We start from the raw sequence: 27,702 nt of genomic DNA on the forward strand, positions 1-27,702 counted from the left end.
AAGTGAAAATAAGCATGGTAGGCAGCTGTACGAAAGCGGCTAGCGCAAAGGCTGCTGCCTCAGACTGCGCCTTGTTCAAGGTCGGCGTACGAGCTCCATGCCAGCCCGCACGCCTAGGCGATGTGTAGTTGCACGTGATCCCTCGATACACATAATCCAGGTGTCAGAGGTGTGGCGAGTGCTGACTGACGTTTGAAGCCGTTCTCGAAGTCGCGCGAAGCCTCGGTCTGTGCGCGTATTACTAAGACTTTCCTGTGGCGCTAGTTGTGCGCTCACTTCGCGACAATTCACCGCGACCTTTGCTGCGCAGCTTCACCTCGACACCAACGTCGCCGTCGCTCGTCCATCCGCATCTGCAATCGTCACAAACTCACGCGCCGTTTCCCCGTTTAAGACACGATCACACCGCAACAATGGCGAACTACCTCGCCTCCATTTTCGGAACGGAGCAGGACAAGGTCAACTGCTCCTTCTACTACAAGATCGGCGCCTGCCGCCACGGCGACCGCTGCTCGCGAAAGCACGTTAAGCCTTCCTACTCGCAGACAGTTCTTCTGCCGAATCTGTACCAGAACCCGGCGTACGACCCCAAGAACAAGATGAACCCGCAGCAGATGCAGATGCACTTCGACGCCTTCTACGAGGATATCTGGTGCGAGCTGTGCCAGTACGGCCTAGTCGAGGAGCTTGTCGTGTGCGACAACAACAATGACCGTAAGTTGCCCTCATGAATCCAGTCTTCAGATCCGCATTCTCACAACACAGACCTCATCGGCAACGTCTACGTGCGCTTCAAGTACGAGGAAGATGCGCAGAAAGCTTGCGACGCCCTCAACTCGCGCTGGTACGCCGGCCGCCCGATTTACTGCGAGCTCTCGCCCGTGACCGATTTCCGAGAAGCGTGTTGTCGCTTGAACAGCGGGGAGGGGTGTGTGCGCGGCGGCTTCTGCAACTTCATTCACAGGAAGGAGCCGACTGCAGAGCTGGATCGCGACTTGGATATGAGCACGAGGAAGTGGCTGAAGGAGAGAGGTCGTGACCCCAGGAGTATGAGCAGGAGCCCAACACCACCCGCGAAAAGGTTCTAGGAAGACCGCCGGGGTGAAGCTGTAGGCCAGTACGGATGGAAAGTAAAGGATGAGCAGGATACCAAGCCTGTGCTGAAGGAGGAATATGGGGGAGCATCTTGGTGAATCTCACAGCAGAGGTCAAGAATAAGACAACATCAAGGGTGGTCAGGCGTCAAGGAGTTAAATACCTCGTCCGCGCGCGTCGCGCATAGAGTGAGAATGTACATTATGAGCCAGAACTGTGCGCTGACGCTCACAGGTCGTCAAAAGCATTATTTTCCCCATTCATTCCTCAGTGCCTGCACCAGTCCAGCAACTGAAACCTCATTTCGTGACCGACAAAAGAAAAACCTCGCTGAGCCGTACCGTAGTACTGGCCTGGTATCATCTAAACCGCTAAAACCCCAATGCTACAAACGCCACGCATGCAAGTCACGCCCCTACCATTTCCACCTCAGATAATGCCCTTGCCCTTGAGCACCAGAACCGCCACGATCGCACCGACCACCACCACCAGAAACACCAGCCAAAACGCCCAGCACATGTACATGCGCTGCCGCGCCTTGCGCTGCTGGCCCTCGAGCCACGAATCACTGCGCTCCGCGTCAGCCGTGATCGTTGTCCAGCACCGGAACGCGCCGCGCGGCCGCCCCGACAGCGAGACGCCCAGACTCAGCCGCGACGCTGTGCGCCCCGCGCAGCGGCTCGACCGCTTCGACGCCGCCGCCGACGAGTCCGCAAACCCGAAGTTGAAGGCCGGCGACTTGGGCGTGGGCGGCAGCGACGGCGGATGCGACGACAGTGCGAAGCGGAAGCGCGAGGCGCGCTGCGAGGCGCGTTTCGGCGCGTTTGCGTCGATGGCGAAGTGTGCGGATTTGGGGGTTGCGAGGGCGGTGTCGAGGGCGAGGGCGAGGGGGTGGGGGGAGGGGAGGGTGTGCAGCGCGATCATCTCAGGGGATTGCTCTGCTGCGACGCTGTCGGCGCGCGACGCTCGCTTCATGGGAGTGGAGGGGAGGCCGTGTGCGGGGGCAGACACGGGGCGGGTGAAGGCCGCGCTGGGGAAGGCCGGGGAGAGGTGGCATTGCGAGGTCGGTGTGCTGATGGAGGAGGGCGAGTCTATGGGGGAAGATAGGGACACGACGTACGCATGCTTGGTTTCCCTCGTCCCTTTTGTGCCGCCTTCGACGTTTTGGTTGGCGAGGATGGCGGCTTCGTCGTTGTGCACGGCGACCGAGAAGCGGCGCCAGAAGTTTGGGTCTTGGACCATGGTGTGTGATAGGTTTGGAGTTTTGGATTTGACAAGACGAGGTGTGTCTGCGGCTTGGTGGGTGCTGGCGGTAGCGAGCACTGGGTGGGCGAAGTTGACTCGTGAAGTGGACTCGTGAAGTGGACTCGTGAAGTAGACTGGCGAAGTAGACTGGCGAAGTGGACTGGCGAAGTGCGTTGGCAGTTGCGGTTTTAGTGTTTACGCTTGGTAGGAAATTCGAAGTGAAGTGAAGTGAAGTGGGGCCAGCCGGATATGAGTGTTTGTGAAGTCGAGTTCAGAAGTTTCTACGCCGCTAGCTGTCGTGTATCACCTCCCAGGTCTATAAAGCACACCAGTTGATGAGGGGTCGTTGCGCATGCAATGTCGTGCTTGTCAAGTCAGGAGCGAGACAGTGGTCTACACAAGTTGGTGGCGTTTCCGGAGGTTGTTGTGGTACTCGAAATGAATGTTGTGCTGCACTGCAACCCGAGATTGGCAGTGGGTACGTTTGGGGAGACAGGTGAACCCGCACTTGTTTTGAATTGAAAGGTCGTGATGCTGGGATATACCACGGTAGACGTCGAATGAGTGTGTATAGTTGGTAATGCAAAGGGAATGACGCGAATGCAGCCTTCAAGGCGTGGGACACTTGTAGTAATGAAGATAGTGGATTGGGTATGTTGTTACATAGGGCCTGCAGACCACACAATTGCCGGCACCATGACACAACAGTGCGTGATATGGACCTGCGCACCTTGTCCAGCGACCATCGCTCAGATCATCAGGAATACCATCCTTGATGTTTTATGTGAGCGTTCACCGCGAAGGGTCCCTTGTTTGACGACGTCTCTATACGGGGCAGGCTGTCCAATCAGAGTCGGTGGAGCTGTGTGAGAGCATTGGTATCCCAGTCAGACAGCGCTGTTACAGCGCCGAAATTACACAAGGACGGCTCTGGACAGGGAACGAGTTGCATGTTGGCAGGTGCCTGATCGCCGCTTTTATCAGAACGATGCGCGGAAGGCTGAAGATTGACCGGCAGCTACCCGCGCCTGCATGTGAGGAAGGTTTAGCGGCTGTTCTTCAAAGGGGAGGCGGGCAGAGCTGAGATGGGAAGCCTCATGTTAAGATGACAGCCAGCGTGCGCTTCTGCTCTTGTAGGGGGTGGTTGACGTTCTGAAACAGAAGCGCTAGGGCGAGGTTCAGTCCTCGCTCAATCTGGCTTTTCCGGGCCACTACTCCACAGTCCTGGCACTACCCTGGGATCGTCAACTCGACACGCGTTCAGACCTGGCAACGGATCACGATGCCAAAAGAAGAGCGGCTACCATACTGGAAAGTGAACGTGCCACAAGAGCAATGGCCAGCGGAATGTCCTGACTTCTTGAGTAACATTGGCGAAAAGGACCAGCGCATCATTGGCACTCCAGACCACGAATACGCGCTGTTGACCTGGCCGGAAGTGCGGGAACTCGTCAGTACGGCAGTGTAACTAGAGGTAGAAGCACAAGTGCTGATGGCAGCCGACAGGGATTGATCGCGTTGACAAGCTTCATCGCAAACCTTCGGAGCTGCGGCGGTACAGAGCGTTTACCTACCGGCTGGTCAAGGAGTATGGCAGCATCATGAACTTTATCGTGAATGAGCGACTGCAATGGCCAAGCATGCAGCCGAAGGGAAAACCGTTTGAGTTCGACGGTAATGCAAACTACTGCAATACTACAAGCGACTTTTCTGACGTGTCTCAGAGGATATCAAGATTCTGTACAACGACTGGCCATATGGCATTGACCCAGACATTGTGCACCTCGTGGTGTGGACCAAGTTCGAGCTCGAGGATGACGAAGAGACGGGTCTCTGCACCGCAGAGTCGCGCAAAGAGATTGGCGACTACGTCCAAAAGACGTTCGCCCCCAAGGTTGAAGAGCTCGTGTGGTTCAAGAACTGGAAGAGCCTGAAGAGCGTGCACGCCGTCGAGCACTTCCACGTCATGCTGTACAAGCCGGACGGCGATTTCCTCAAGCAAATCACCGATGGCGATGTGCCTATGACAGACAAGTTTGAATGAAGCTATGGCCGTAGTTGCATTTGGTGGCGTAATAGCGATGGCTTCTATAGACAGAAGAGATGCGGTAGAAGGACCTGTCTGTAACCGAGGCCGCCATCCTTACCGATGAGGTCGAGTCGAAACTTAACTCAGTAGTCTAAATAGGTATGGCACTCGGCACAACGATTGCTCGCAAACGCTGTTTACATAGGAGTAAATAGGCCGACTGGTTCCGGTGCATACGAAATCCATGCTGCTCTCACGTTTCAGAATAAACGGCGGATAAGCGACCTTTCGCCTGACTAACTTTGACCCAGAACTTGAAGCTATAATAACACTTAGAGCTGAACTTTGGTTGATCGTTACCTATATTATAGGCATTAGTATGCTGTAACTCTTTTTGCACTTCTGTTGCTTTGCTATTGTGTGGTAGATTTCGTAACTCACATCCTTAATCCGCCGTTCATTCTGCCGCGCTCGGTGCATACACAAATATCTGGCAGGCCGAGGCTGCCTTACCCCGCCAAACCGCATACATACGTTGAGGTCACAACGAGTATAAGTGAGGCTACAAATGCTGCAATTGAATAGTCTCAGATTGCTCTATGCTCTAACAACAAAGTTGTTTAGTGAATGCAGGTGATACTGGAGCTATCTAGGTAAGGATCGGATGGTAAAGCGGCGACTGGTGTGTCTCTCATTTGCCGACTCCTTATCGATAATAAACCGTTAGAATCGGACATTCGGAAGTCGGTATCAATGTTTATGCACCGAACAATGAACATAATCGGATAATAAACACTTTTTGCTACTCTCCGCCCTGTCAAATTCAACAAAGCATGAATTTTGACCTCTGGTAAGCTTGGAAAGCACATTGTGCGACACTCGCTTTCCGGGGATTGCCCTATCGAGACTAGCAGGATCAGATTTTGATCTGATAAGATGAGTCTGCGTCGGCAAAGCGGAGCGTTCCCTGCTCGAAGTGGATGAAAATTGACAGCGCCACACTACGCGCCACACCGCGGCTTTTCAACAATTCAACGTGCATGGCAGGGGCGTTTGCAAACCTGCCGAACGTCTCAAGTAACCTGCAATCCTACGATTATGCACTGTGAACAATACTAGGCGTCCAACACAAACGCTGATTTCTTTCCTTTGTTGTCCCCGGTCCCCACTCGCAGTGTCCCGCGGCGCCCTGACCACAAGGCGGTGAGAGCTCGAAAAGTCGCGGATAGGGGCCCACTTGTAGGAAGAGGGTCAAGGGCGTGCCACTCCTTGTCTGCGAGGCAGCTTCTTCACAGTTGTGCTCGCGTGCTGCCGAGACGTCAATTGCCCGACCTCGGCGAGTGCTGTGCGTGTGAGTTCCCCCCGTCGGCTGCCTGCATCGTGCAAGACACGACTTGCGCTCGAGGGTGAGCAACCCACGACGTATGTATGATGGCTGAGTACTGACCTGTCCCAGACCCGGACCCTCTCGCACACCTCGCGCCCTCGCCTGCCCCTCGCACGCGTCGTGCGCAGACCGCCCGGCACACAGCCACCCACCGCGTCACCACCCATGCGAACAGCCTCTTGAAGAGCCCCGCAACACCCCTCGCTGAATCAACTTCAGCGGCCCACCATGTTCGGCTTCCTCACCAGCCGCTGGCAGTCGGCCACGCCCCAGGCGAAGACGACGCCGACCTGGTTCGCCCACTCCGTCTCGCCCGTGCTGCTCTCGGTCGCAAAGAAGGCATGCACACACCCAATCCACACCATCGTCACAATCGCCTTCCTAGGCAGCTACTCGTACCTGGGCGTCCTGAACAACGGCCTGTTGGACGTCGAGGACGCGCGCACCGGCCGCGTTGACCTACAAACACTGCTGGCCGGCAGCAAGCTGCTGCGCGCCGGAGAGGAGACAAAGTGGCAGTGGCAGGTCGAGGAGACAAGCGCAAGCGTGCAGGCGCGGGAGCTTGCTCTCGTCACTCTCGTCTTTCCCGAGTCTAGCACCATCAACTCGGCGCCTTCGCAGAACTCGGTCCCCAGCAATGTCACAGTCGAACGCCTTCCCAGCTCCTCGAGCTCTTTCTCGACCCTCTCGCAGGACACCTCGCTCGCCTACTCGATCCCCTATGCCGAAGCCTCGGACTTTCTCATGGCCATGCGCGAGATCTCTGCGCCAGCCGATGTCGCCGACGCCCAGGGCTCCGACAAGGAGGGCACTCGCGAGGAGAAGAAGTGGATGATGCGCGCCTCCAAGAACGGCAATGCTTCGGGAGGTGTGCGCAATTGGATCAATGAGTCGTGGACGTCTTTCGTCGATCTGCTCAAGGTACGTACTGGCTGGACCCTCGTGCGCGAATTTGGCTGACAGGCTGGCAGAACGCTGACACCGGTGACATTATCATCATGGCACTCGGCTACCTCGCAATGCACCTGACTTTCGTCTCGCTGTTTCTCGCAATGCGACGACTTGGCTCGAACTTCTGGCTCGCTACCGCTGTGCTCCTCCAGTCCGCATTCGCGTTCCTTTTCGCTCTCGGCGTCACAGTCTACCTTGGTGTTCCCATCAACATGATCCTGCTGTCCGAGGGTCTGCCTTTCCTGGTAGTCATCATTGGTTTCGAGAAGCCCATTGTCCTGACAAAGGCTGTGCTCTCGGCTGCTATCGACGCTCGCCGGACCGCAGACAACCGTGGAGAGCCTGTCACCATCCAGTCCGCTGTTCAGGTCGCCATCAAGAGGACAGGATTCGAGATCGTTAGAGACTACTTCTTTGAAATCCTGATTCTGGTTGCGGGAGCCATGTCTGGCATCCAGGGTGGCCTGCGACAGTTCTGCTTCCTCGGCGCGTGGATCCTGTTCTTCGACTCCATCATGCTCCTGACCTTCTACACTGCGATTCTTACCATCAAGCTCGAGATCAACCGTATCAAGCGTCACGTTGCGCTGCGACGTGCGTTGGAAGATGATGGAATTGATGGCAAGGTTGCCGAGAACGTGGCCCGCAGCAGCGACTGGCCCAGCAGCTCCGGAGATGTCCAGCTTCGTTCAAAAACCACTACTATTTTCGGCAAGAAGATCACCGTTCCCAAGTTCAAGGTCTTCATGGTCGCTGGCTTTTTCCTCGTCAATTTCCTCAACCTCGCTACATACCGTTTCGGTCTCACACAGACCAAGGGTGCACACGTCTCAGGCGTTGGTGCTTCGCCTCCTCTTGATCCGTTCAAGGTCGCTGGAAGCGGACTGGATCACATCCTTGAACAGGCCAAGAGCACGGGCGTGACTACCTTGGTCACTGTACTGATGCCCATCAAGTACGAACTCGAGTACCCATCTATTCACTATGCTGAGCCTAACATGATCGACTCCGACTCAGCCTTTGGTGCCAACATCAGCAACCATATTGTTGACGGCGTTCTTAAGAGCTTGGAAGATCCTTTCCTCAGCAAGTGGATCGTGCTTGCTCTCGTTATGAGCGTGGTCCTGAACGGCTATCTCTTCAATGCTGCCCGTTTGACCATCAAGGAACCGCACAAGCCGCTCGAGCCTCCCTCCCCCTCAGAAGTCCAGGATGGTGCACCTTCAACCACCCAGTCTCGTGTCCCTTCTATGTCTGTACCCACCCCTCCCAGGACTCCTGGCCCTGAGGATCAGGCTGGCCGCGGCGGTATTAGGCCACTGACTGGGACCGCTCCTCGTCCCGCTCCCCCAGCACAAAGACTTCAAGTTGAGGTTCCTACTGGTCCTACCGAGTACCAACAGAAGCAGCCTAACCGATCCCTCGAGATTCTGGAGCAGATGCTTAAGGAGAAAAACGCGCCCAAGATGACCGACGAAGAGCTGATCGAAATGTCGCTCAAGGGCAAGATTCCTGGCTACGCTCTTGAGAAGACCCTTGGTGATAAGACCCGCGCTGTTAAGATCCGCCGTGGTCTGGTATCCCGCACGCACGCCACTCGTGAGACTTCCACACTCTTGGAAAGCTCTCTCCTCCCATACGAGCACTACAACTACGACCTTGTTCACGGCGCCTGCTGTGAGAACGTTATTGGTTATCTGCCTCTGCCTCTCGGTGTTGCTGGACCCATTCTTGTTGATGGCCAGAACTACTTCCTCCCCATGGCTACCACCGAGGGTGTCCTGGTCGCATCGACATCACGTGGTGCCAAGGCTATCAACGCTGGCGGCGGTGCTGTCACCGTTGTCACCAACGACGGTATGACTCGCGGACCTTGTATTGGATTTGATAGCTTGGTTCGTGCGGGTGCTGCAAAGAACTGGCTCGACTCCGAGGAGGGACAGAGGACTATGGCCGATGCATTCAACTCGACATCTCGCTTCGCCAGGCTTCGAACACTCAAGAGCGCTATCGCTGGTACAAGCGTCTACGTCCGCTTCAGAGCCACCACTGGCGATGCCATGGGCATGAACATGATCTCCAAGGGCGTCGAGCACGCACTGACCGTCATGGCGACCGAGTGCGGCTTCGACGACATGCGCGTCGTAACCGTCTCCGGCAACTACTGCACCGACAAGAAGGCTGCCGCCATCAACTGGATCGACGGCCGTGGCAAGGGCGTCGTCGCCGAAGCCACCATCCCCGCCGCCGTCGTCAAGTCGGTCCTGAAGTGCGGCGTCGACGAGCTCGTCCAGATGAACATCCAAAAGAACCTCATCGGCTCCGCCATGGCCGGTTCAATCGGCGGCTTCAACGCCCACGCCGCTAACATCGTCGCCGCTATCTTCCTCGCCACCGGCCAAGATCCGGCCCAGGTCGTCGAGAGCGCAAACTGCATCACCATCATGAACAAGTACGTCCCCCATCCCCCCTAAACCCCCATATATCACACTAACCCCTCCCAGCGTAAAAGGCAACCTCCAAATCTCCGTCTCCATGCCCTCGATCGAAGTCGGCACCATCGGCGGCGGCACGATCCTGGAGCCCCAAAGCGCCATGCTCGACCTCCTGGGCGTGCGCGGCGCGCACCAGGAAACCCCCGGCGACAACGCGCGCCAGCTCGCCCGCGTCATCGCCGCCGGCGTGCTCGCCGGCGAGCTGTCGCTCAACTCCGCCCTGTGCGCCGGCCACCTCGTCAAGGCGCACATGGCGCACAACAGGAGCGCGGTCACGAGTGCGGCGCCGTCGCGGGCTCCTACACCGGCACCGGCGACGCCTGCTGGGAACGGCGCGATGACGCCCGCGGTCAACGGGGGCCCGATTCCTCGGCGCTGAAGGGGTGGGGGGGGGGGGGGGGGGGGCGTTTGTAGTGGGGATACAGGGCGCTGCTGCTTGGTGTTGTGGAGTGGTGGGTGCGTTGGCTTGTGTTGGGTTGTGTATATGCGCTGCGAGCGGGTAATCTAGATAGAGCGGGTGTGGAGTGCGATTGTACATTGGGTTGGCGTACTACCGTAGACAATAAATTCTCTGAATGTTCACATGCATCCGGCTTTTCAGTGCAGTGGCTTGTGGCAGTGAACCATTGCGGAGTCTTGGAAAAGGGATGGCAGTTGTTCAATTTCTGCATGCAAGTTATACATGACATCGCCCGTCCATCTCAGTCTGTGATATGTTCACGCGTGACAACGGGGCAATCCATTTATTACTCAGCACATGTGAACAACTACATAACGGACAGTGGCAGCGCAGTGATGAACCTTGATTATTTGCATGAGCAGCAGCACGCATCTATGAGCAGTCTAGAAGTATGCTAGCCCCCTCTACATAATACTTCCGGCCACAATACCCGTGCCAAGCGATAAAGACAGAAATCACATGTATGCCGCAGTGGAGAACAGATGAACAGGGGTGTCGGATTCGTACAAGGATAGATAAGGAAAATAGATGGAGAGAACGCCTCATGATGTCCGGGTCATGTCCATGCCAGTCATGCTGTTTCGAGGCAGCTGTAAATCAAACGCTTCACCAATCCTTCGCAAGAGGTGCTGATTGCTATAAGCCGCCAGCTGTGACCTCGCCCCGCAACCCACTGGCTACGGGACCCTTCTTGCCACGTCGGCCGAGTAATGTTGCATTGTCCAGGCTGAGTTCGAACGCGCCCTTGTTCTTGACTTGTCGCTTCGCGGCCGCAGCCACAGCAGGGGAATGCTGGCCATAACCGCGCTCCTGCTGTCGCGACTGAGGAGGGGGGGCTTGTTGTTGTCGGGCTTGTGCAGCGGCCGACAATGAAGTGTTGCGCATCTTCTGCTCCATCGTGGAGACGTCGGCACCCTGAGACTTTGGAAGCTTAGCAGGTGGGTGCTGAACGGAAGGGTCATAAGGTACCGATTCATTATTCAACTCGTCATCGTCCTCGTTCTCATCGAGAGCGTTGAGCGAATTGATGGCATTCGCGCCACGATAGCCTTGCTTGAAATTCTTCCTCCTCTTGCCCTCCTCTTCTTGTCGGTGCACAGCGTAACCAACGTCAAACACTTCTCGAAGATTGACTGCACCGGGCGATCGGAAATCCCTGCGGCCAGCACCGGGGGATTCGAGGTAGGCGTACTGTTGTTGAAGCTTAGGGTCCATTCTGGATGCCGCAGGGGTAGCCAGAGGGGGAGCGTCCAGGGCAGAGTATGTAGGCTCGTCCGCCTCGCGTATCCATGGGTGGTTGAGGAACTGGTTGATGTCGTATCTCTTTTCAGGATCTACTGTCAGGAGGTGAGATACTAAATCCTGGGCGGACTTTGAAATATCATCCCACCACGGTGACAGGAATGTGTATTGACCACGAGCGACCTTTTCTGTGAGAGTCTGGATGGACTCGTCGTAGAAGGGAGGAAAGCCGCAGAGCAGGGTGTACAGCACGCATCCCAAGGCCCACATGTCGACGCTCTTAGAGTAGCGCTCGTCTTTCACGATCTCGGGAGCAGTGTATCCGACAGTTCCGCAAGGTGTCATGGTCTGGCTGTCCCAGATGACTTTACTTAGCCCAAAGTCAGCGATTTTGATAACGCCAATACCGCCAGCGCCTACGCCCTTGACATATTCGCCTTCGTCGGCCTTGTCTTCGTCATCGGGACCTCTAGGCTTGGGAACACGTGTGGGAACGAAGGGAGTGGGATAGAACAATAAGTTCTCAGGCTTGATATCCCTATTGCATGACGTCAGTGATCAGAAGATGGAACGGCATCTCGTCAAGGCTGCAAACCTGTGGACTACACCAGCCTCCTCATGCAAATATTGCAGTGCCTTTGCGACCTGGATGATGGTGTGTCGTGATAGGTCCTCGGAAAAGTACGTCAGACGGACGATTTGGTGGAAAAGTTCGCCACCTGGACAGAGCTCGAGTACGATGTAGTAGTATTGCCGGGACTCGGAAAAGTCGATCAATTTGACGATGTTGGGGTGGTCAAGTTGTCGCATGATCTGAACTTCCTTAAGGATGTTCGCTCTCTGTAGAACATCACGTCAGCGCCTGTGCTGCTATGTCGAGATGGATAGGGGCGAAGGGACGAGTAGGCAGGGACTAGAGGGTGATGCCATGGAGTCGAGCATTGCGTGCAAGGTAGGATCTCACATCAGCTGCTTTTGGTGTTTTGAAGTCCGGGTGAACATGCTTATCGCCCTAAACACGAGACATCGTGTTGGTAACGTCCAAAATCGCCGGAACTAGCTCGAATGCGATGCGGTAGGAGAGGGAGGGTGGCGACAAAAAGAAATGGGTAATCGAGGGCAGGAATGCTGGGTAATACTGACTTGTTGAGAGTTCATTTCGAACTTGCGGACAACCTTGATGGCGACCTCGCCCCACTGCCCGGTAGTATCGCGTGCTCGGTATACGTTGCTGAAGGCGCCGTCGCCCATCTTTTCGAGAATCTGCCACCGCTCAAGACCAGGGTACTTAGGGAGCTTGCCCTTCGCCTCACGTTCTTCTGCGACGATGCGCTCTAATACTTCAGGGTCAACTCCCTTACCCTTAGCGGCGGCCTCCTGCTTCTGCTTCTGGTGAGCCGCTCGGTCTGCTGCGGCGCCGGCCTGCGCTGCGATGTTGCGGTTATCGCCTCCGCCAGCGACTGAGTAATCACCGTGAGGGGCCGGAGCATGTTGCAGTGGCTTGTGGTCCATTGCTGGCTCCGAGAAGCCATGATGAGCAGGCTCTGCTCGATGTGGTTGTGCGTGAACAGGCGATACACTCGATGTTGGCTCAGCATTCTGGCGCGCCTGCTTGCCATGGCGCAAGAAGTTCTTAAAATTCTGTATCGCAGCCATGCTTAGTCGTTATGTGCAAAAGTGAAACGAAACTCTGGCCTCGTGATGTTGGCGGGGTATCTGAAGACACAAAGTGTGGGGAGAATATAAAGTGCAGCCGCGTGCAACTTCAGTGGGACTGTGTACAGCGCGTAGTATGACGATATGAATCGTGAAAGGAGATGGGGAAGGCAATGGAACAGCGACTGGCTGATTAGGATGGAGGTCATGCAGCGTGGATGCCAGGACAAGAGCGAACGGAAACTATGACGCAGGGACCGGTCCGTGCACGACCTAATGACGATGCGTTCGACATCATCGCAAACAAGGCTCGCCCAATCCAATAGACCAGACAATGTAGACGAAATGAGCTTGTGCCGCCATCAGATCATGACAGTCGCTGCACGCCATGTAAAGAGCCGCAAAGAGACACAAATAACACTCACCTCAATGACAGGCATCTTTCTGCTTCGTCCAGCGCTCTTAGACGAGTGATGCATTGGCAGCTACAAACTGCACTCCACGGCTGTCTGAGTCTCGTCTGTTCCGGGTCTCCTGCCGTATGCGTCGTGGGGCTTGTGACCGTCGACGTGTGGAGAGGTATGACGCCGCGAGAAATCGTGTCCCGTCTGTGAGATCTCACAAATTACCCCTAGTGCGGTGCAAGGGTATCCGGATGAGGCTGGCTCGTGATGGAGACGTCGTTCGAGACAAGAGGTGAGTCTCCTGTTCGTCTCTGCTTGAGGGCTTTGCTCTCTCGTGTAGGCTGGGTCGCACGCTTGGATCTCGATGATTGCCGCTGGTGGGAGGACTCGGCGAGAAGGCACAATATAACGGGAAGTGTGAGAAGTCGTGAGGACGCAGGTTCTGCGAAAAGAGGTCCGTTGCATGTATATCTAGTCTAGCCATTCAACTGTTGAGGCGTCGCGGCGGCCAGAGCACGCACTAGGTCCTCCGCGCAAAACTGCAGTGGGTTGGCCGCGGAATCTGCGGCATGGCAGTTCCAAACGATAGTCTACCGCGTCAAATTGGAAGCCTCATGCTTACTGACGGCAACGCGCTAACGAGCATGGTCGCTCGCCGCCACGCTGCAGGGCACTATTCAAATGCCTTGGAAGTATCCCAATGGCAGACGATACAGGTGGCACCCATGAATGCGTCTGCATGGAAATGATTGCAGCTCACCGCACACCGAGATCCTAACGTTTAATTCAAGGTCCGATAGAGGCCGTTACGTCATTGCTGTGTCCCTCTCTGAAACACGAGTCACAAAACTAGAACCCTGCTGCGCATCATTCCTGAAGCCACGAGACAGACTACGTATCTCGGCTTGCGTAGCTGATGTGCGTGTTGGCGTTTATCTATGGTCCGCTTTCTTGACCGCGTCAGTTGATGGACGCGATGCATCAGGCACTTGTCATCGTTCATTATGACCGACCACACGGCCCAAGTGGGGTACAAGATTGAGTTGCCCCGATAACGTGGGCTCTGCTGGTTTACAAGGTGCATACCGTAGTCGCCCATACGGCCAAGTCACCTTTGCACCGACGTCGCTTTTTTAAGGCTAAGTTGTGAAGAAAGGGTCTCGCCTCAATACGTCGCGTGCGGAGCGGGTAATTAGAGGCTGGCCCCCCCGGCAGCCGGACCTCTAAGCTACCGCTGACTCCGCGTACAGACTCCGCCAAAGCCCGAAGAAGCGAAACTAGGTTAGACCTATCCATTACTCGGACCCTTTCGGTTTCGAAGCCAAATTTTGCAAAGATACCCAGCAATGTTGCACGCTTGCTTCTTCACAGCAACATCACGTACGATGGCATGATTGACGCGAACTTCTAAGCCTACGATACGCTGTTCCAACGTGTTGTAAGAAGTAAAGCTCGGTCATTGCTAGGTGTGGCCTTGGTGCAGCCATGTCAAATGTTCCACTGCACTCAGGCACGACCGGGCACTCAGCAGTACGCGGGTCTCAGCAAGAAGGACCGAAGAACTGCCTCTGGTTGGTAGGGATGTGACTATTCAAAGTCCTCGGTAAGTTTATTGGTCGTGTTAACGAGATGGTAAATCCTTTAGGAGCGCCAAGTGGGTGCTGGGACGCACCTGGTTGCAGCAAGACTACAACACCCTTGAACTTCTACGACGCTGGGAAAACGATTATACCTTAGCTCAGCCCTATTTGAGTCAAATCCCGTGTCAGTGCGGTGCCGGGCTGCACATTCCACCGAAAGTAGAAGATGACTAAGCTGCACCTTGAGTTCTTGCGCAACTAACTGCAGCCTCCGAACAAAAAAAAAACGTGCTAGACTCAAAGGCTACAACCTATAATCATTCCATTCCTCCTGCGTGTGCACCGTTGGTCCGAGAAGGTCCGCCAGTCTACAGGTACCTTACGAAGCCGTGCCAGAAGTCCGACCGATCACCACGGAAGGGTCCACTACACCTGCCCATCAGATTCTGATTGCACGTCAATCTGACGACCTGGCAACTTGGCCGTACACTATTCACAACCACAAGACTTCGCCGCACCATCCAACACGCCATGTCCGCTTGTCACCGATCACTTTCACGCCCCCGTGCTGCTGCCCCCGTGCTGCTGGCTAAACGATTCGCGGAGACCGCCTTACAGTTGGGTCCAATATTATCGCCTATACACAATTTTAGGCACAATAACATCGGATTCATACACATGGCTCTGTCGCGACGTAACATACTCGTATTCGAGGATGTTTCACATGGGTATGCGCTGTTGAGAATGACAGCGACCATTGACTTTAAATTCGTAGCATTTGTTCCATCGCCATGCAATGGTCGAACATGTACAGTACAGTCAATCAGTTCGGTTATAAGCCCGAGGAACACCGCCAGAAGATAATTCCTTACCTTGCGAAGCTTGAGCACTAAAGAGCTATCGCTGTTGATCTTCCGACGCCCGATCCTCCCAACTTGGCTCGCGTAGAGCTTGATCATATCTATGCACCGGCATACTATACCATGCATGCTACTATCTCGCTTTAATCGAGAAGGTAATTGGGCATCTGGTACTGTGAGACAGACGTCTTTCACCTACCCATGTACATCCACTTTACCTCCCTCCTCTGTCAGGTTTATACATTGACACACAGTATGGAGCAACGTTCTAACGTGTAAGGTTTACCGAAGCTTCCTGTGGACTACACTGAGTTCGAATGTACTATACACTGACCTTCTAGGCCTACGCCCCACTGACGTATAGCTTCCAAGTAAGGCGTCCTATTTGGCCTTACCTTGGCAGCTTATATTGCATACGCAAGCAAACTCAGGCAACGACAGCGGTAACCTGTTTAGTACATGCCTTCCTCTTCTAGCAAGGCTAACTGCTGCGATCCCTCCACACCGGTCTACTTAGGTTGCCACGATTTCATGGATAATCAAGACAGACGAGACGAATACGATCTGAGACATATAAATAGCAGGAACTTGAGCTCAATCTCGCGCGTACATCTTCATCTAAAACGATACACACGATGCACTCGAGATCGTTGTTCTTCTACTCAAGTCTGGTTGTTACGGCCGTCGGAAAAATTTGTCCTATCCTAGGACCGGCCTTCCCCTCTGCCAAAAACCTTCACTCCTCCGACATCTTTCAGGACGCGTTGAAGAGCATTCAAAACACTATCAACACAGCCATATCAAGCGGAAACAGTAAATATGGACAGCTTGATCCAAACAACACGCATTCCGTCCAGATTTTCTCTATTGCGTCCGAGCAGCCACTTCTTGATTACCATCGACGTGGTCTCAAAGTACTAGGAAACAGGACGATTGATGGCGACTCTGTGTACCGCGTTGGCAGTATTTCCAAGTTGCTTACTGTATACTTGCTTCTACTTGAGGTTGGGGAGACGATCTTCAATGAAAAGGTCACGAAGTATCTGCCAGAACTTAAGGGCGTGGCACATTGGAACGACATCACCATCGGTTCACTTGCTGGATATGTTGGTGGCATAACTGCCGAATGTAAGTACCTAGGTAGCCAAGTCGTGCTCGGAATTCTTGGACGCTGACTTCCTCAGTCTACGATAACTCGAAATTACCCGGTGGTGATATTAGTGCAGCGTATCCAAACGCATACCCGCCACTAGCCGCAAACGAAACGACAGGATGCGTGTTTGGGGGGGCGAGTGGCTGCTCCAGGGCTGTCTTCATCCAGAATCTGATCGACAGGCGCCCCGCGTACTTGCCCCACACCACCCCAGCATATACCAACGCTGCGTTTGCTGCACTTGGCCTTATTCTGGAGTCGATCACGAACTCAACCTACGAAGACGCACTCCACAACTTGCTTGGAGCTCCACTACATTTGAATGGAACTACATCAATTACACCAAGTCCAGTAAATGCCGTCATCCCAGGGAACTCTTCGTCCTGGGATTGGGACATTAGTGGTGGTGCAGGAGCAGGTATGGGAGGACTCTACAGTAGTCCCAACGATCTCTCCACAATTGGCCGAGCGATACTGTCTTCATCCCTCTTACCAGGCTCAACCACGCGAGCGTGGCTGAAGCCTACCTCTTTCACGTCTTCGCTCATTGGCGGTGTTGGTCGTCCTTGGGAAATATATCGCGCTGTCATCAATCCTCAGCCCAACCGCATAGTCGATATGTATACAAAGGGAGGTGACGTGCCCGGATACGGGGCCATCTTAGTACTGATTCCGGATTTCGATGTGGGCTTCACTGTAATGACGGCATCATCCACGAGGAGCAGCTATGCAGCTATGACAGCTCTGATAGGGGACGAGCTACTGCCTGCGCTCGAGGAGGCAGCGCGCGCCCAGGCAGATTCTCTATTCGCTGGAACATATACCGCTGCCAATGGATTGAACTCGACAGTCAAGCTCACCACAACCCCTGGTGTCCCAGGCCTCAGCATTGAGACTTGGATAAGCAACGGAACAGATCTGCGTCTCGTACTCTCGGGAGATTCTGAGGCGGAATACCAGTTGTATCCGACCAACATCGCGAGCGAAGATGGCAAAGAACTGTCGTGGCGGGCGGTTTACCTCTCGCAGCCGGAAACAGGATCTCCCTATGATGCTTGTCCATCTTGGTTTGGTGTGGACCGTCCCTCTTATGGTATTTGGGGCCTCGACGAGATGGTATTCCACCTTGGCGAAGACGGCAAGGCACGAGGTATGGAGCTTAGGGCACAGAAGATTGTTCTCGAAAGGGTTTGAACGCCACTGTAAAGGGTAAAGTCATCGACGATTGGAACCGCATAGGCTACATACAGAACAGACTACCAAAATCGGAGACTTCCTTCCTAGTACCGATAAGCCAGCTTACTTGATGATCATCCAGTGCATTCTCTTCACAGGTAGTCAATTTTGTCGGTATGTCGCGAACACGCACCTCGAAGGCTCCCTGATCCTAAGAGAGGTTAGGTCCCATAATGCAATCGCTCAAACAGCGTTGCGAGACAGACCTGTTGTACTGTTCTGCCCAGAAAGTTCTTATTAAATCACCAATCTCTAAGAAACCTCAACTCTCATTCACAGACAGTCAAAAAAGACGCGTCTGGAATACTTTAAGCACGTAGTCATCAAGGCGGGACACGATTGGTGGGTCTGAGTCAAGTAATGGATGGATATAATTGAATGCGACGTGAGAACGTTTAGATTACATTGCATCGCAGAGATCTTGAGTCGAAAGCAGCAGTGCGTTCCGAGAGGGCTGCAACCGAACACCAAAGTTATTAATACCTCGACGGAAGATTGGCGGTTGCATACCGTACGAGTTGGTGGTGCGCCACTAGACGAACGGCTCCTTTCTGCCCTAACTAAGAGTGAAGTGTGTCTTTTTTTAGTCAGGGATGGGCTGTATTATATTATTCCAGAAAAATCATTGGCTTGAACAGACACAATCTGACCAGAATGGCACAGTGAAAGTTCCACTTCGAGAACAGTTTACTGCCGCCTTGGCCCCGCTTTCTTCACCCGGGCGTCTCGCGCCAAACGCCAATCAATGAAACACAGTACAAATAGGACTTAACGGCGAAATACGAAAGCCCTTTCACTCGTTTCAGAGTGGTTCAACAGTGTAAGCAGGTGTTTTTGCATGGTGGCTGTGAAGGATGGCTACTAGCGCGACGCTAGTAGGGATGATCTGAGCGAGACGCCCAAGCCAGGGTCGTATACTGTGCCACACACCTGTTTTCAGCATAGTCTTCTCAAAGCCAGGGGACGCGCACATTGTTGAGTCCCGACAGGTAGGATCTTGCTTTATCTCCAAAGACTATCATTGATCCTTTACAAATTCGGCGGGCGTTCCGACGGCGAAGCACGTATCTCATTGCTAAGAGTCTGCGGCGTAGCTCACGTGTTCTTGCGTGTCAGATCAATAAATATTGCATTAGTTCAGGCGTCCTCTTGCAATGCCAAAAGTGTGCGCGTCGACGCTCATTTAGTTCACTTCTCCAAAAGTTGTTACCTTTCTCGGCCGCGATGTTATACTCTGGACATTCGTGCTCTCTCAAAAGCTCCAGTCTTTATGCACTTTTTATTTTAAGCTCTGCCGCCCTTTTCTACTACTTCTGGGCTAGCATCGGCGCAGGTGCGCACTCGCTCTTCTCGCCGTCCTCGCCACACGCAGACATCATACCAAAGATCCTCTGGTACAAGCTGGGTCCGAATGGCCTAACCACCGATGCAAAGACTTGGACAGATAGCTGTATCAACAGTAACCCAGACCATCAAGCGAAATTCATAACGGATCGGGAAGCGGACGAATACGTAGAGAGAGCGTTTGCAGCGCGCCCCGATATCGTCGAAACTTATCTTGGTCTTACGGTCCCCATTTTGAAAGCTGACCTGCTCCGCTATCTACTGTTGTTTGATCAGGGTGGCATTTGGTCTGATCTCGACGTCTCTTGTGAGAATGTGGGGATCGATGAATGGATCCCGTCGCAGTTCAAAGCCAATGCCGAAATCGTGGTAGGGTGGGAATTCGACTGGGGCTGGAAACACCCTATCCTTCGCCAATTCGCAAGTTGGACTATCATGGCGAAACCAGGATCTCCCCATATGTTACAGGTTGTCGATGACGTTCTGGACGCAATCCAAGAGACGATGCGTAAACACAACGTGTCGTACGAAAATATTACGTTGGACATGACGGGAGACGTTGTAGACTTTTCTGGTCCAAGACGCCTGACTAGGGGAATTTTCAAGAGTCTCGAACGAACGCTGAACAGAACCGTGGAACAAGCCGAGGTAGCAGAGATTCTACAGCCAACAGTATTGGAAAATGTGCTGGTCCTGCCAGGTCATTCCTTTGGAGCATCGTCGAACTTCTATACGCCGGAAGAGATGGAACAGCTGCCTTCAGCTCTGGTCACTCATCACTATGCTGGTTCTTGGAAGAACGCACACGGTGGAGAGGCTCGCTGAAAGAACAGGACCAATACGAACATCTACGACACTCAGTTCTCCTGGCTTCAAGCCTCAAGCTCACCGAAGTAGTTTGGGGCCCAATTATGCCTGAGTCTCTACATCAGCACCGGTCTAAGTCCACTGGAAGGAATTTCCCCTGGATGGGCGGTCATCGCTTTCGCTCGAGCGGCCTGACATGGACTCCGTCAAACGCCCCATCATACCAGATACCAGGAAACTCTTAATACCACGCTACGAGCAGTCTGATCGAGAATTAAGCCAGCGATCTCACCGACTTCATCAATATAAGAGAATGATATGCCCTCTCCAGCACTGTCTACCGTAATATCAATGGCGCTCTCCCCGCTTGCTGCTTAAAAAGGTCAGCGTCAACATCCAGATACAAGAAATTTCTTCCCGACAGAACTGTTTGAAGGCAAGGCGCGCCCCATATACTTGGCTGGTTTGAGTCAAATGTTGATAGACGTCGCGACGGGAGCCTGAGTAGTCTGACCTCGCAGTCTAATGAACTGTCTGTGACTCATAGACCCCTGACTGTAATTCAAGTCGATGCTCAAAGGTGGATCTTCCGTTATATTTGATGGAAGTTATTGGAATGCGGACTTCTCCGAGATGTATGTGAGGATAATCATGTGAGGGTACCTAGTCCGCCAATTCGGTGGACCTAGTCTAAAGAATCATTGTGACGTCCAAAGTTCATGTCAGTCATAAGGAGCTGGCAGTCTGCGTTCAACTCCTTTCAAGGACTGAGGTTGTGACAGGTTTGAATTTGTACTGTTTTCTATGCAGATGCAGCTCTGAGTACATCAAGCTGAAGTGTCGAAAAATCCAATTTTACGAGAAGAACGATCGAGCTTTTGCTTGGAGATTAATATGAGATTTACGAAGACATGGAATTGACTGGTTTTCGTGACGACTGTATCCTGTTCGGGTCTAGCGCTGTCGATCTTCGCAAGCCGGACCGTCTTCAGCTCGAACTCAGTCCCGCTCCGCTGTCAGCTTCAGGTACTCCACAACGTGTCGTTGCAACGAGCTCAACGAGTCCGTGATCACACAGTTAGATGTGATGGAGTTCACGTCTATATCACCATGACGCAGACGGGTAAGTGTGACATCTGCAGGCAGCGCAAAGTTAAGGTAAGCTTGCCTTCGCCCTCTGTATCTCGCTATTCGAACCACTCGTCGTAATCGAGTCCTTCTCGATTGTAATATGGTATGCTCATACAACTAGTGCGATGAAGAAAAGCCAAAATGCGGCGCATGTTGCAAGAAGGATCGGCCTTGCACGTACACCTACGGAAAAGCATCAGCCTTCGTGGTGCAAGATCCTAATCAACTGACCAAACATGGCAAGGCCAAAGTTGCTCCAACCATATACACGATTGATTCCTCCGAAAACAGCAATACCTCTACTGGCTCTACGCCACTAGAGTTTAGGGTGAGTACGCACAGGAAGGCTGAGTCTGGTAGCGGTACCTTCCAAACACTTGCCCCAGTGTCTGTAACAAAAGTCCGCCCCTCGAAGAAAGTAGCCATTCAACGAAGAAAAGCCCTGGATGCTTACATTCGGAAACTCCAGCTGGAAGCCTGTTTGGCACTGATCAGACCGTCATGCGAGGAGAGTACACTGATAACAAGATGGATCGGCATGCTCGGCTCGGCTCCGGCGAACAGTAACCCTTTGTCCATCCTGGGAACTTGGATCCTGTCTATACCATCACGAGTAGGCTCGAGTTCAATGCTTGATCTTGCTGTCGAGTTTCTCATCGACAGTTATGCCGTCTTTTGGGACGACAGCCACTCGAAGCGACAATCTGCTAGTGCTACAAAGTCAAGAGCCTTGAGGGAATTACAATTAGCGGTGTCGAAAAGTCAGACTCATAATACGTACGAGTTGGTCCTAGCAACCAAGATTCACTACGCTGCTGAGGTAACGTAGAACGCATCGCAGGCTGTCTGAGCTGGTAGCTGATCTCTCCAGACAATCTTGGGTGTAGATACAATGTACCACGCAATCCATGCGTTCGGGCTCGCTGAGCTACTCAAGAATGGAAACACTGCAAATGTCGACGACGAGCACTACTGGAATCTAGTCGACAACGCGTACATTGATGATGTGACTACCCTCAAAGAGTTTTAAGTCCTTGACTAACATTCGCAGGTCAACGAAGCAATGCTGGCTGGAAGGGCATCGGTGTACGACAATGAATACTATGTGTCTGCGACCGTTCCTCCAGCACTAGACTCAGACCATGTACAAGTCACCCCATCACAACGAGCATCTATGGCTATCATGCACGTCTTTGTACAATGTCCACGACTGAACTGTCTTGTTCGTCATGCTATTGCGCATCCGGACGATGCCCAGATCCTTGCGACTGCAGTCACAATGACAGAGTATATGTGGCAGATTGATATCTCTGCACATGTTGCCGCACTCATACAGACCGCTGTCACCGTCGTTGCCGCCCCTCCTTCTTGGGACGTTGCGGATATTCTCACAGAGACACTCCATTACGATTCTGTTCAAAGTATGATTCTTTGCACACGTTACTGGATGCTGCAAAACGTGCTCTGTGGACTGACCGATACTTTACAACGGCATTTTCCCACTGAAATCGGCCTATCACAGCTTCCCCCACCGCCTATCGTACGTCAAATTGATGCTGATGCTGGCATACGGCTCGCAGAATCACTGTTCTGGGCCGAGTCGGTTTCTCAAACGCTTCCGCTGGTCCCACTTCGACTTCACACCCCGCTTCAGATATCAGTTGGGCCCTGGCATCGTACCACTCGAAACATGACTGCGCTTCTTGAGTCTGACACTACATTCGACGTTGTGACGACTCAACAAGCCTCTATTGATCTGGATCGTGCCGCACGCATGGGGAAATGGTTAATCAACGAATGCAACCGCATCCACGAGCAGTGGGACGTGAGCACTGTAGACGATGAGGCCCTATATGAGGCCTTAGACTCCATGGCTGGCGAGCGGATTCCGGACTGGTTGCCCACGAGAGTACGCTTTGAAGCCGAAGACGGTGAGATGTCGATCAAACTCGACTATGAGAGACCGACCGGCAATTACCAGGAAAGCACGAGTCTTGACGGTAGCAGATCCGCATCTCAAACACCCAGACTTCACCTCATCGATGAAGATCCAGCGGGTATAGAATTACGAACCAAGAGCAATGCAAACAATGCAAATGTCGATCCAGGAATCGCAAGCGTTGAAGGATCGGACAACTTCCAAGATGTAACGGGACCAACTCTGGCTCCAGCTGACTTCCTTTTCCAATCCGGTCGGAACCTGTGTTCAACATCTGGATGGTGGCCCTTGGAGCCTCTCAAGCCGCTCACATATGCAGAAACAGACACAAGTCTTGCTAGTTCCACTTCGACGAGCCCTTGGTCTCAGACGCCGAAGTCTTCCGTCGTATTACTGGATAGCACACACAAAGCATCCGCGTTCCAACCCAAGGCGAGGCAGAGGAAGGAGCAGAACAATGTTACATTCGACAACAGGAACACGAACGGATGCATGTCACCGGCCTGGAGTAGTGTAAGCCGGTCCAGGGAGACTTCGGCCTCTGGGAGCCAGAATACTGCAAAGTCCCCATCAACCGAGTAGTTAGGCAACGTGTGAATGGCCTCATCTCGACCGAAATGCAGTCCTTCCGCGCATAGCCGATGGATGCATCCATTTTGTAGAGATGTGGAATAGGAAGGTGCATTGTCAGTGCGTATTAGGTTATATCCGACTTGGATTTTATCTTCACACGGAGTTAGAAAATATTGGATCGATGCAGTCGAAAGTTAGCTGGCGCCACATTTTGCCACGGCTTCGTTTTTGCGGCAGTCTCTGGCCATGGGACTACATGTCTTCCGGGAAGGTGGTCGTGACAGGTCTCGGGGTCACTGTGTCTCAACACGCCGCAGTGTCGCCACATGCTTTTGCTAAGCCTCGGAAGGCTTCAACAGACGGGACGGCACGCATGCCATCGGCTAATCAGATCGATGATGTGTGGGGCCAAACGTTGCAGTTCACGTGTTGAACAGTGCGACTCATTCTCTTCTGGGAGATACGGATCGTGCAACCCGCCCTTTCGATCGACGAACGGCGTGGATCTGGTGTCACAGAGTGGTCGATTTGGGGCGTACGCTCACTGTCTCAGTCAATACACTATACACTGCAAATCCCTCGAGCTGCATGACGATAAGCAGATCGAGCGTGGCGGAGCAAAGTCAAAGAGCACTCTTCAATAGCGATAGTGGCAAGGGTCCGATAGAACGATATGGAAGTCCGGGATCCCACATACGAAAGTGCGCCACAGAGATGGAGATTAATTTAACAACATGTGAGCTCGTGAAGCTTGTTCGAATAAAGAATGAGCAGGAATCAGGGGTCCGGCCGCTAGCAATCTTGGCGCTCGCGACCTAACAGCGCTGCTCACTGTCAGCTCCAAGCCTACAGACCCCATAATTCCCCAGAGTTGCATCAGCATCCTAATTTGCTCACCTAGGCGCCGTTGGCATGCGCTCGCAGGTCTGTTCCTGAGAGCCGTTCACGCACTTTTGCGAATGGGGAAGGTGAACGGAGTGCCCAGACTGACCGTCGATTTTTGTGCGTCTATGATGGCGAGATGTACACAGTACTTGCGCTCACGAGGTACGCTCATGCTTCGCCCTGCAGCTCGCAGCTCGTATCTAACGGGTACCTGCAGGTTTGGTCGTTGGTGCTTATCGCCGTCCAATCATCAGATCTCAGCTCTTTCTAGACATCGTGGTGCTTGTCGGCGGGCCTGTATGATCGCAGAAGCACGGATGGTCCTTTTTCGGTGATCTCTACAAGACGCAATTCTGTACCTTCGCGGTGATGGTTTCGGAGGCGCTCGTCTAGGCAGCCGCATGCCGTTTAATCTCCCTTGTCGCTCGAATTCTTAGCGAATAGGGATTCGACTCTGCGCTCCGCCCCATACGGAAGGTGAGCGTTGTATTTGCTTGGCAAATGTAGATCGCTTATAGTGCCCAGAGTGTATGAGCATGGGTTCAGAATCTCCGGCACGATGCAGCTTCCTAATCCAATCATCTGCCAAGAGTGCGACTACCTCGCGAAAGGACTTCGATGCCGTGGAGCCCAGTAACGATACCCTGTGAGACCGTAAGCTGCAGCGCGAAGCAGCTTGCGAAATCACGCTACCACATTGCTATCTCCCTCTCTATACTCGACGAACACAGGGGCCAATTTCCGGGATTCTGGTCGGCCTGATCTCGCGCAGAGGCAAAATGGACATGTATAAGTAGTAGACACGCAATCGTCAAGTAAAAATTAACCCCGGTCGTTCACTCTTCCCGCGTTCCAAGTCCTTCGTTCTCAAGATGCGTTCCGCTCTTATTGCCACTTTGGCCTCCGTGGCTGCCATGGGCGCCTATGCTCATCCTCACACTCGCAACTCGGCCTCGCTCTCAAAGCGTGCTATCGACCTGGACAAGTTCCGCATGGTCATCAAGACCGAGTACAAGAACTCCACTGCAGTTGAGGCTGATCCTACGATCCCTACCTTGAGGGCTCGTGCTACGCCTGAGGAGACTGCATCCGACCTTGTTTCCGCACAGGCTCCTGATGCTGAGTTCCGCCTGTCAAACGACCACTACACTGGAAAGAACGGCGTCTCTCACTTCTACTTCAAGCAGACCGCCAACGGTCTCGACATTGACAACGCCGACTTCAACGTCAACGTAGGTTCTCTCATGGTTATTAAATTATTTCAAGGCTAACCCGGAGCAGATTGGCAAGGACGGCAAGGTCTTCTCTTTTGGAAACTCTTTCTACAAGGGAAAGATCCCTGCTCCGCAAACCACCAAGCTTGGCAAGCGTGATACCATCGACCCAGCAGACTCTCTCAAGGCTGCGGTCAGCACCCTCGGACTTCCCGTTGAGGCTGGCTCTGCCACTGCTGAGCCCAAGGCTGAGAAGGAGACATATGCCATCAAGAACACCAGCGGAAGCGTGAACGAGCCGGAGGCCAAGCTTGTGTACCTCATTGACGCCAATGGCGAGCTCAAGCTGACCTGGAGGGTTGAAACCGATATTGCCAGCAACTGGCTTCTGACCTACGTTGATGCCACCTCCGGACAGCAGGTTCACGCAGTCGTTGACTACTCAGCCGATGACAGCTACCAAGTCTACCCCTGGGGAATCAACGATCCCACTGAGGGAGCACGTGTCTACGAGGAGGACCCTTTCAGTGACTACGCCAGCGAGTTTGGCTGGCACTCAGACGGTACGGACTGGTACAAGACAACTCGCGGTAACAACGCGATTGCTCAGACCAACTGGGAAGATGACCGTACCCTCGATGCGCTTCTGGTCAACTACCGACCGACTGCACGTGACCTCAAGTTCCACTACCCGCTAAACCTGAACGCGACTGATCCCCATGATTACCGCGACGCCTCGATTACCCAACTTTTCTACACTTCCAACAAGTTTCACGACCTCGTGTACGAGCTTGGTTTTGATGAGCGCGCCGGAAACTTTGAGGCGAACAACAACGGTGCTGGTGGTGTCGGTATGGACTTTGTCTTCCTCAACACCCAAGACGGCTCCGGCACCAACAACGCCAACTTCGCTACGCCCCCAGACGGTCAGTCCGGAAGGATGAGGATGTATCTGTGGAACGCAAATGGTGGGCCCATTCGTGACTCCTCTTTCGAGGCCGGTGTTGTCATTCACGAGTACACCCACGGTGTGTCCAACCGTCTGACCGGAGGCCCCAGGAACTCCGGGTGCTTGAACTTGCTCGAGGCCGGTGGCATGGGTGAGGGCTGGAGTGATTTCTTCGCCACTGCGATTCGTCTTAAGCGCACCGACACTCGCAAGACAGATTACGCCATGGGCGCCTGGGTCAACGGCAACGCCAAGGGTATCCGCAACTACCTCTACTCCACCAGCATGACCACCAACCCCCAGACATACAAGAGCGTTGAGCTGTACAGCCGTGTGCACCCCATCGGCAACATCTGGGCCTCGATCCTGTACGAAGTCCTGTGGAACTTGATTGACAAGTACGGCAAGAACGACAACGGTCTGCCCGACTTTGACGGGGCCGGTATCCCCACTGATGGCAAGTACCTTGCCTTGAAGCTTGTTCAGGATGGTATGGGTCTCCAGCCCTGCAACCCCAACTTCGTCCAGGCACGTGACGCTATCATCGATGCCGACTGGGCGCTCACTGGCGGTGTCAACGCTTGCGAGCTCTGGACTGCGTTTGCTAAGCGCGGTCTGGGTGAGGGCGCGAGGTACCAGGCCACAGGCCGCCAGGACAGCTTCAAGATCCCCGACGCAGCCTGCTCGTGAGGACCTTGGAGAGTGTATATGAGATGATGAAGACATGACGAAGCTACTTTCATAATTTAATGTGTACATATTACAATGACATCCTTTGGCTGCAAGCACCCACCTCAACTATACTGCACTCGTAAATCTCTAACGTCGGCGACCAGTCACTTACAGCAAATGTAGCTTGCGACAGAAACTGAATTTCTTAGTCTTTAATGGCAGGGTAATTCCTTCACTGTCAACCCCGAGGAGACGTTTCAAAATCACGGCTCTCAAGTTTGAGCAGCGTACTAGAACTTTGCATCGGTAAGCGGGGTCGTGAAAGATCTAGGTCGATACATGCTGACAAATCTGAAAATGATACATATGCGCTACGTTGGATGCCTGATTTGTAG

General features: G+C 53.5%; 9 protein-coding genes across 9 annotated transcripts; 7 read left to right on the plus strand and 2 right to left on the minus strand.

The window, feature by feature from the left end:
- The first annotated feature begins 171 nt into the window (after positions 1–171).
- C7974DRAFT_128091 (uncharacterized protein) lies at positions 172–1,283 on the plus strand. Its single transcript, XM_046135304.1, has 2 exons — positions 172–714; positions 766–1,283. Exons 1-2 carry the CDS (start codon positions 414–416, stop codon positions 1,086–1,088), a joined length of 624 nt encoding a protein of 207 aa, XP_046000285.1. The 5' UTR covers positions 172–413; the 3' UTR covers positions 1,089–1,283.
- Positions 1,284–1,524: 241 nt separating this feature from the next.
- On the minus strand, positions 1,525–2,337 carry C7974DRAFT_373519 (uncharacterized protein; the record flags this gene model as incomplete). Its single annotated transcript, XM_046140107.1, has 1 exon — positions 1,525–2,337. The coding sequence occupies one exon, from the start codon at positions 2,335–2,337 to the stop codon at positions 1,525–1,527; it is 813 nt and encodes a 270-aa protein (XP_046000286.1).
- Positions 2,338–3,416: 1,079 nt separating this feature from the next.
- On the plus strand, positions 3,417–4,687 carry C7974DRAFT_128100 (uncharacterized protein). Its single transcript, XM_046135306.1, has 3 exons — positions 3,417–3,794; positions 3,847–4,014; positions 4,065–4,687. Exons 1-3 carry the CDS (start codon positions 3,623–3,625, stop codon positions 4,382–4,384), a joined length of 660 nt encoding a protein of 219 aa, XP_046000287.1. The 5' UTR covers positions 3,417–3,622; the 3' UTR covers positions 4,385–4,687.
- Positions 4,688–5,984: 1,297 nt separating this feature from the next.
- C7974DRAFT_305982 (3-hydroxy-3-methylglutaryl-coenzyme A reductase) lies at positions 5,985–9,581 on the plus strand (the record flags this gene model as incomplete). Its single annotated transcript, XM_046138055.1, has 3 exons — positions 5,985–6,677; positions 6,728–9,159; positions 9,212–9,581. 3 exons carry the CDS (start codon positions 5,985–5,987, stop codon positions 9,579–9,581), a joined length of 3,495 nt encoding a protein of 1,164 aa, XP_046000288.1.
- A 353-nt stretch (positions 9,582–9,934) lies between these two features.
- On the minus strand, positions 9,935–13,531 carry C7974DRAFT_388137 (calcium/calmodulin-dependent protein kinase-like protein). Its single transcript, XM_046141255.1, has 5 exons — positions 12,986–13,531; positions 12,048–12,545; positions 11,869–11,916; positions 11,500–11,744; positions 9,935–11,442 (listed from the first exon to the last, which is right to left on the minus strand). The coding sequence occupies exons 1-5, from the start codon at positions 13,037–13,039 to the stop codon at positions 10,299–10,301; spliced, it is 1,989 nt and encodes a 662-aa protein (XP_046000289.1). The 5' UTR covers positions 13,040–13,531; the 3' UTR covers positions 9,935–10,298.
- Positions 13,532–15,738: 2,207 nt separating this feature from the next.
- On the plus strand, positions 15,739–17,970 carry C7974DRAFT_128262 (beta-lactamase/transpeptidase-like protein). Its single transcript, XM_046135307.1, has 2 exons — positions 15,739–16,532; positions 16,589–17,970. The coding sequence occupies exons 1-2, from the start codon at positions 16,040–16,042 to the stop codon at positions 17,749–17,751; spliced, it is 1,656 nt and encodes a 551-aa protein (XP_046000290.1). The 5' UTR covers positions 15,739–16,039; the 3' UTR covers positions 17,752–17,970.
- A 971-nt stretch (positions 17,971–18,941) lies between these two features.
- C7974DRAFT_388150 (uncharacterized protein) lies at positions 18,942–19,992 on the plus strand. The gene has a single exon (XM_046141256.1). The coding sequence runs from the start codon at positions 19,018–19,020 to the stop codon at positions 19,960–19,962; it is 945 nt and encodes a 314-aa protein (XP_046000291.1). The 5' UTR covers positions 18,942–19,017; the 3' UTR covers positions 19,963–19,992.
- Positions 19,993–20,969: 977 nt separating this feature from the next.
- C7974DRAFT_388151 (uncharacterized protein) lies at positions 20,970–23,879 on the plus strand. Its single transcript, XM_046141257.1, has 4 exons — positions 20,970–21,102; positions 21,197–21,895; positions 21,947–22,081; positions 22,127–23,879. Exons 1-4 carry the CDS (start codon positions 21,055–21,057, stop codon positions 23,594–23,596), a joined length of 2,352 nt encoding a protein of 783 aa, XP_046000292.1. The 5' UTR covers positions 20,970–21,054; the 3' UTR covers positions 23,597–23,879.
- Positions 23,880–25,060: 1,181 nt separating this feature from the next.
- On the plus strand, positions 25,061–27,590 carry C7974DRAFT_128299 (extracellular metallo proteinase MEP). The gene is made up of 2 exons (XM_046135308.1): positions 25,061–25,704; positions 25,754–27,590. The coding sequence occupies exons 1-2, from the start codon at positions 25,345–25,347 to the stop codon at positions 27,323–27,325; spliced, it is 1,932 nt and encodes a 643-aa protein (XP_046000293.1). The 5' UTR covers positions 25,061–25,344; the 3' UTR covers positions 27,326–27,590.
- Positions 27,591–27,702: the final 112 nt, after the last annotated feature.

Source organism: Boeremia exigua (genome assembly GCF_020726555.1).
Source record: "Boeremia exigua strain MPI-SDFR-AT-0100 chromosome Unknown C7974scaffold_3, whole genome shotgun sequence".
In the NCBI taxonomy this organism is placed as follows: Eukaryota; Fungi; Ascomycota; class Dothideomycetes; order Pleosporales; family Didymellaceae; genus Boeremia; species Boeremia exigua.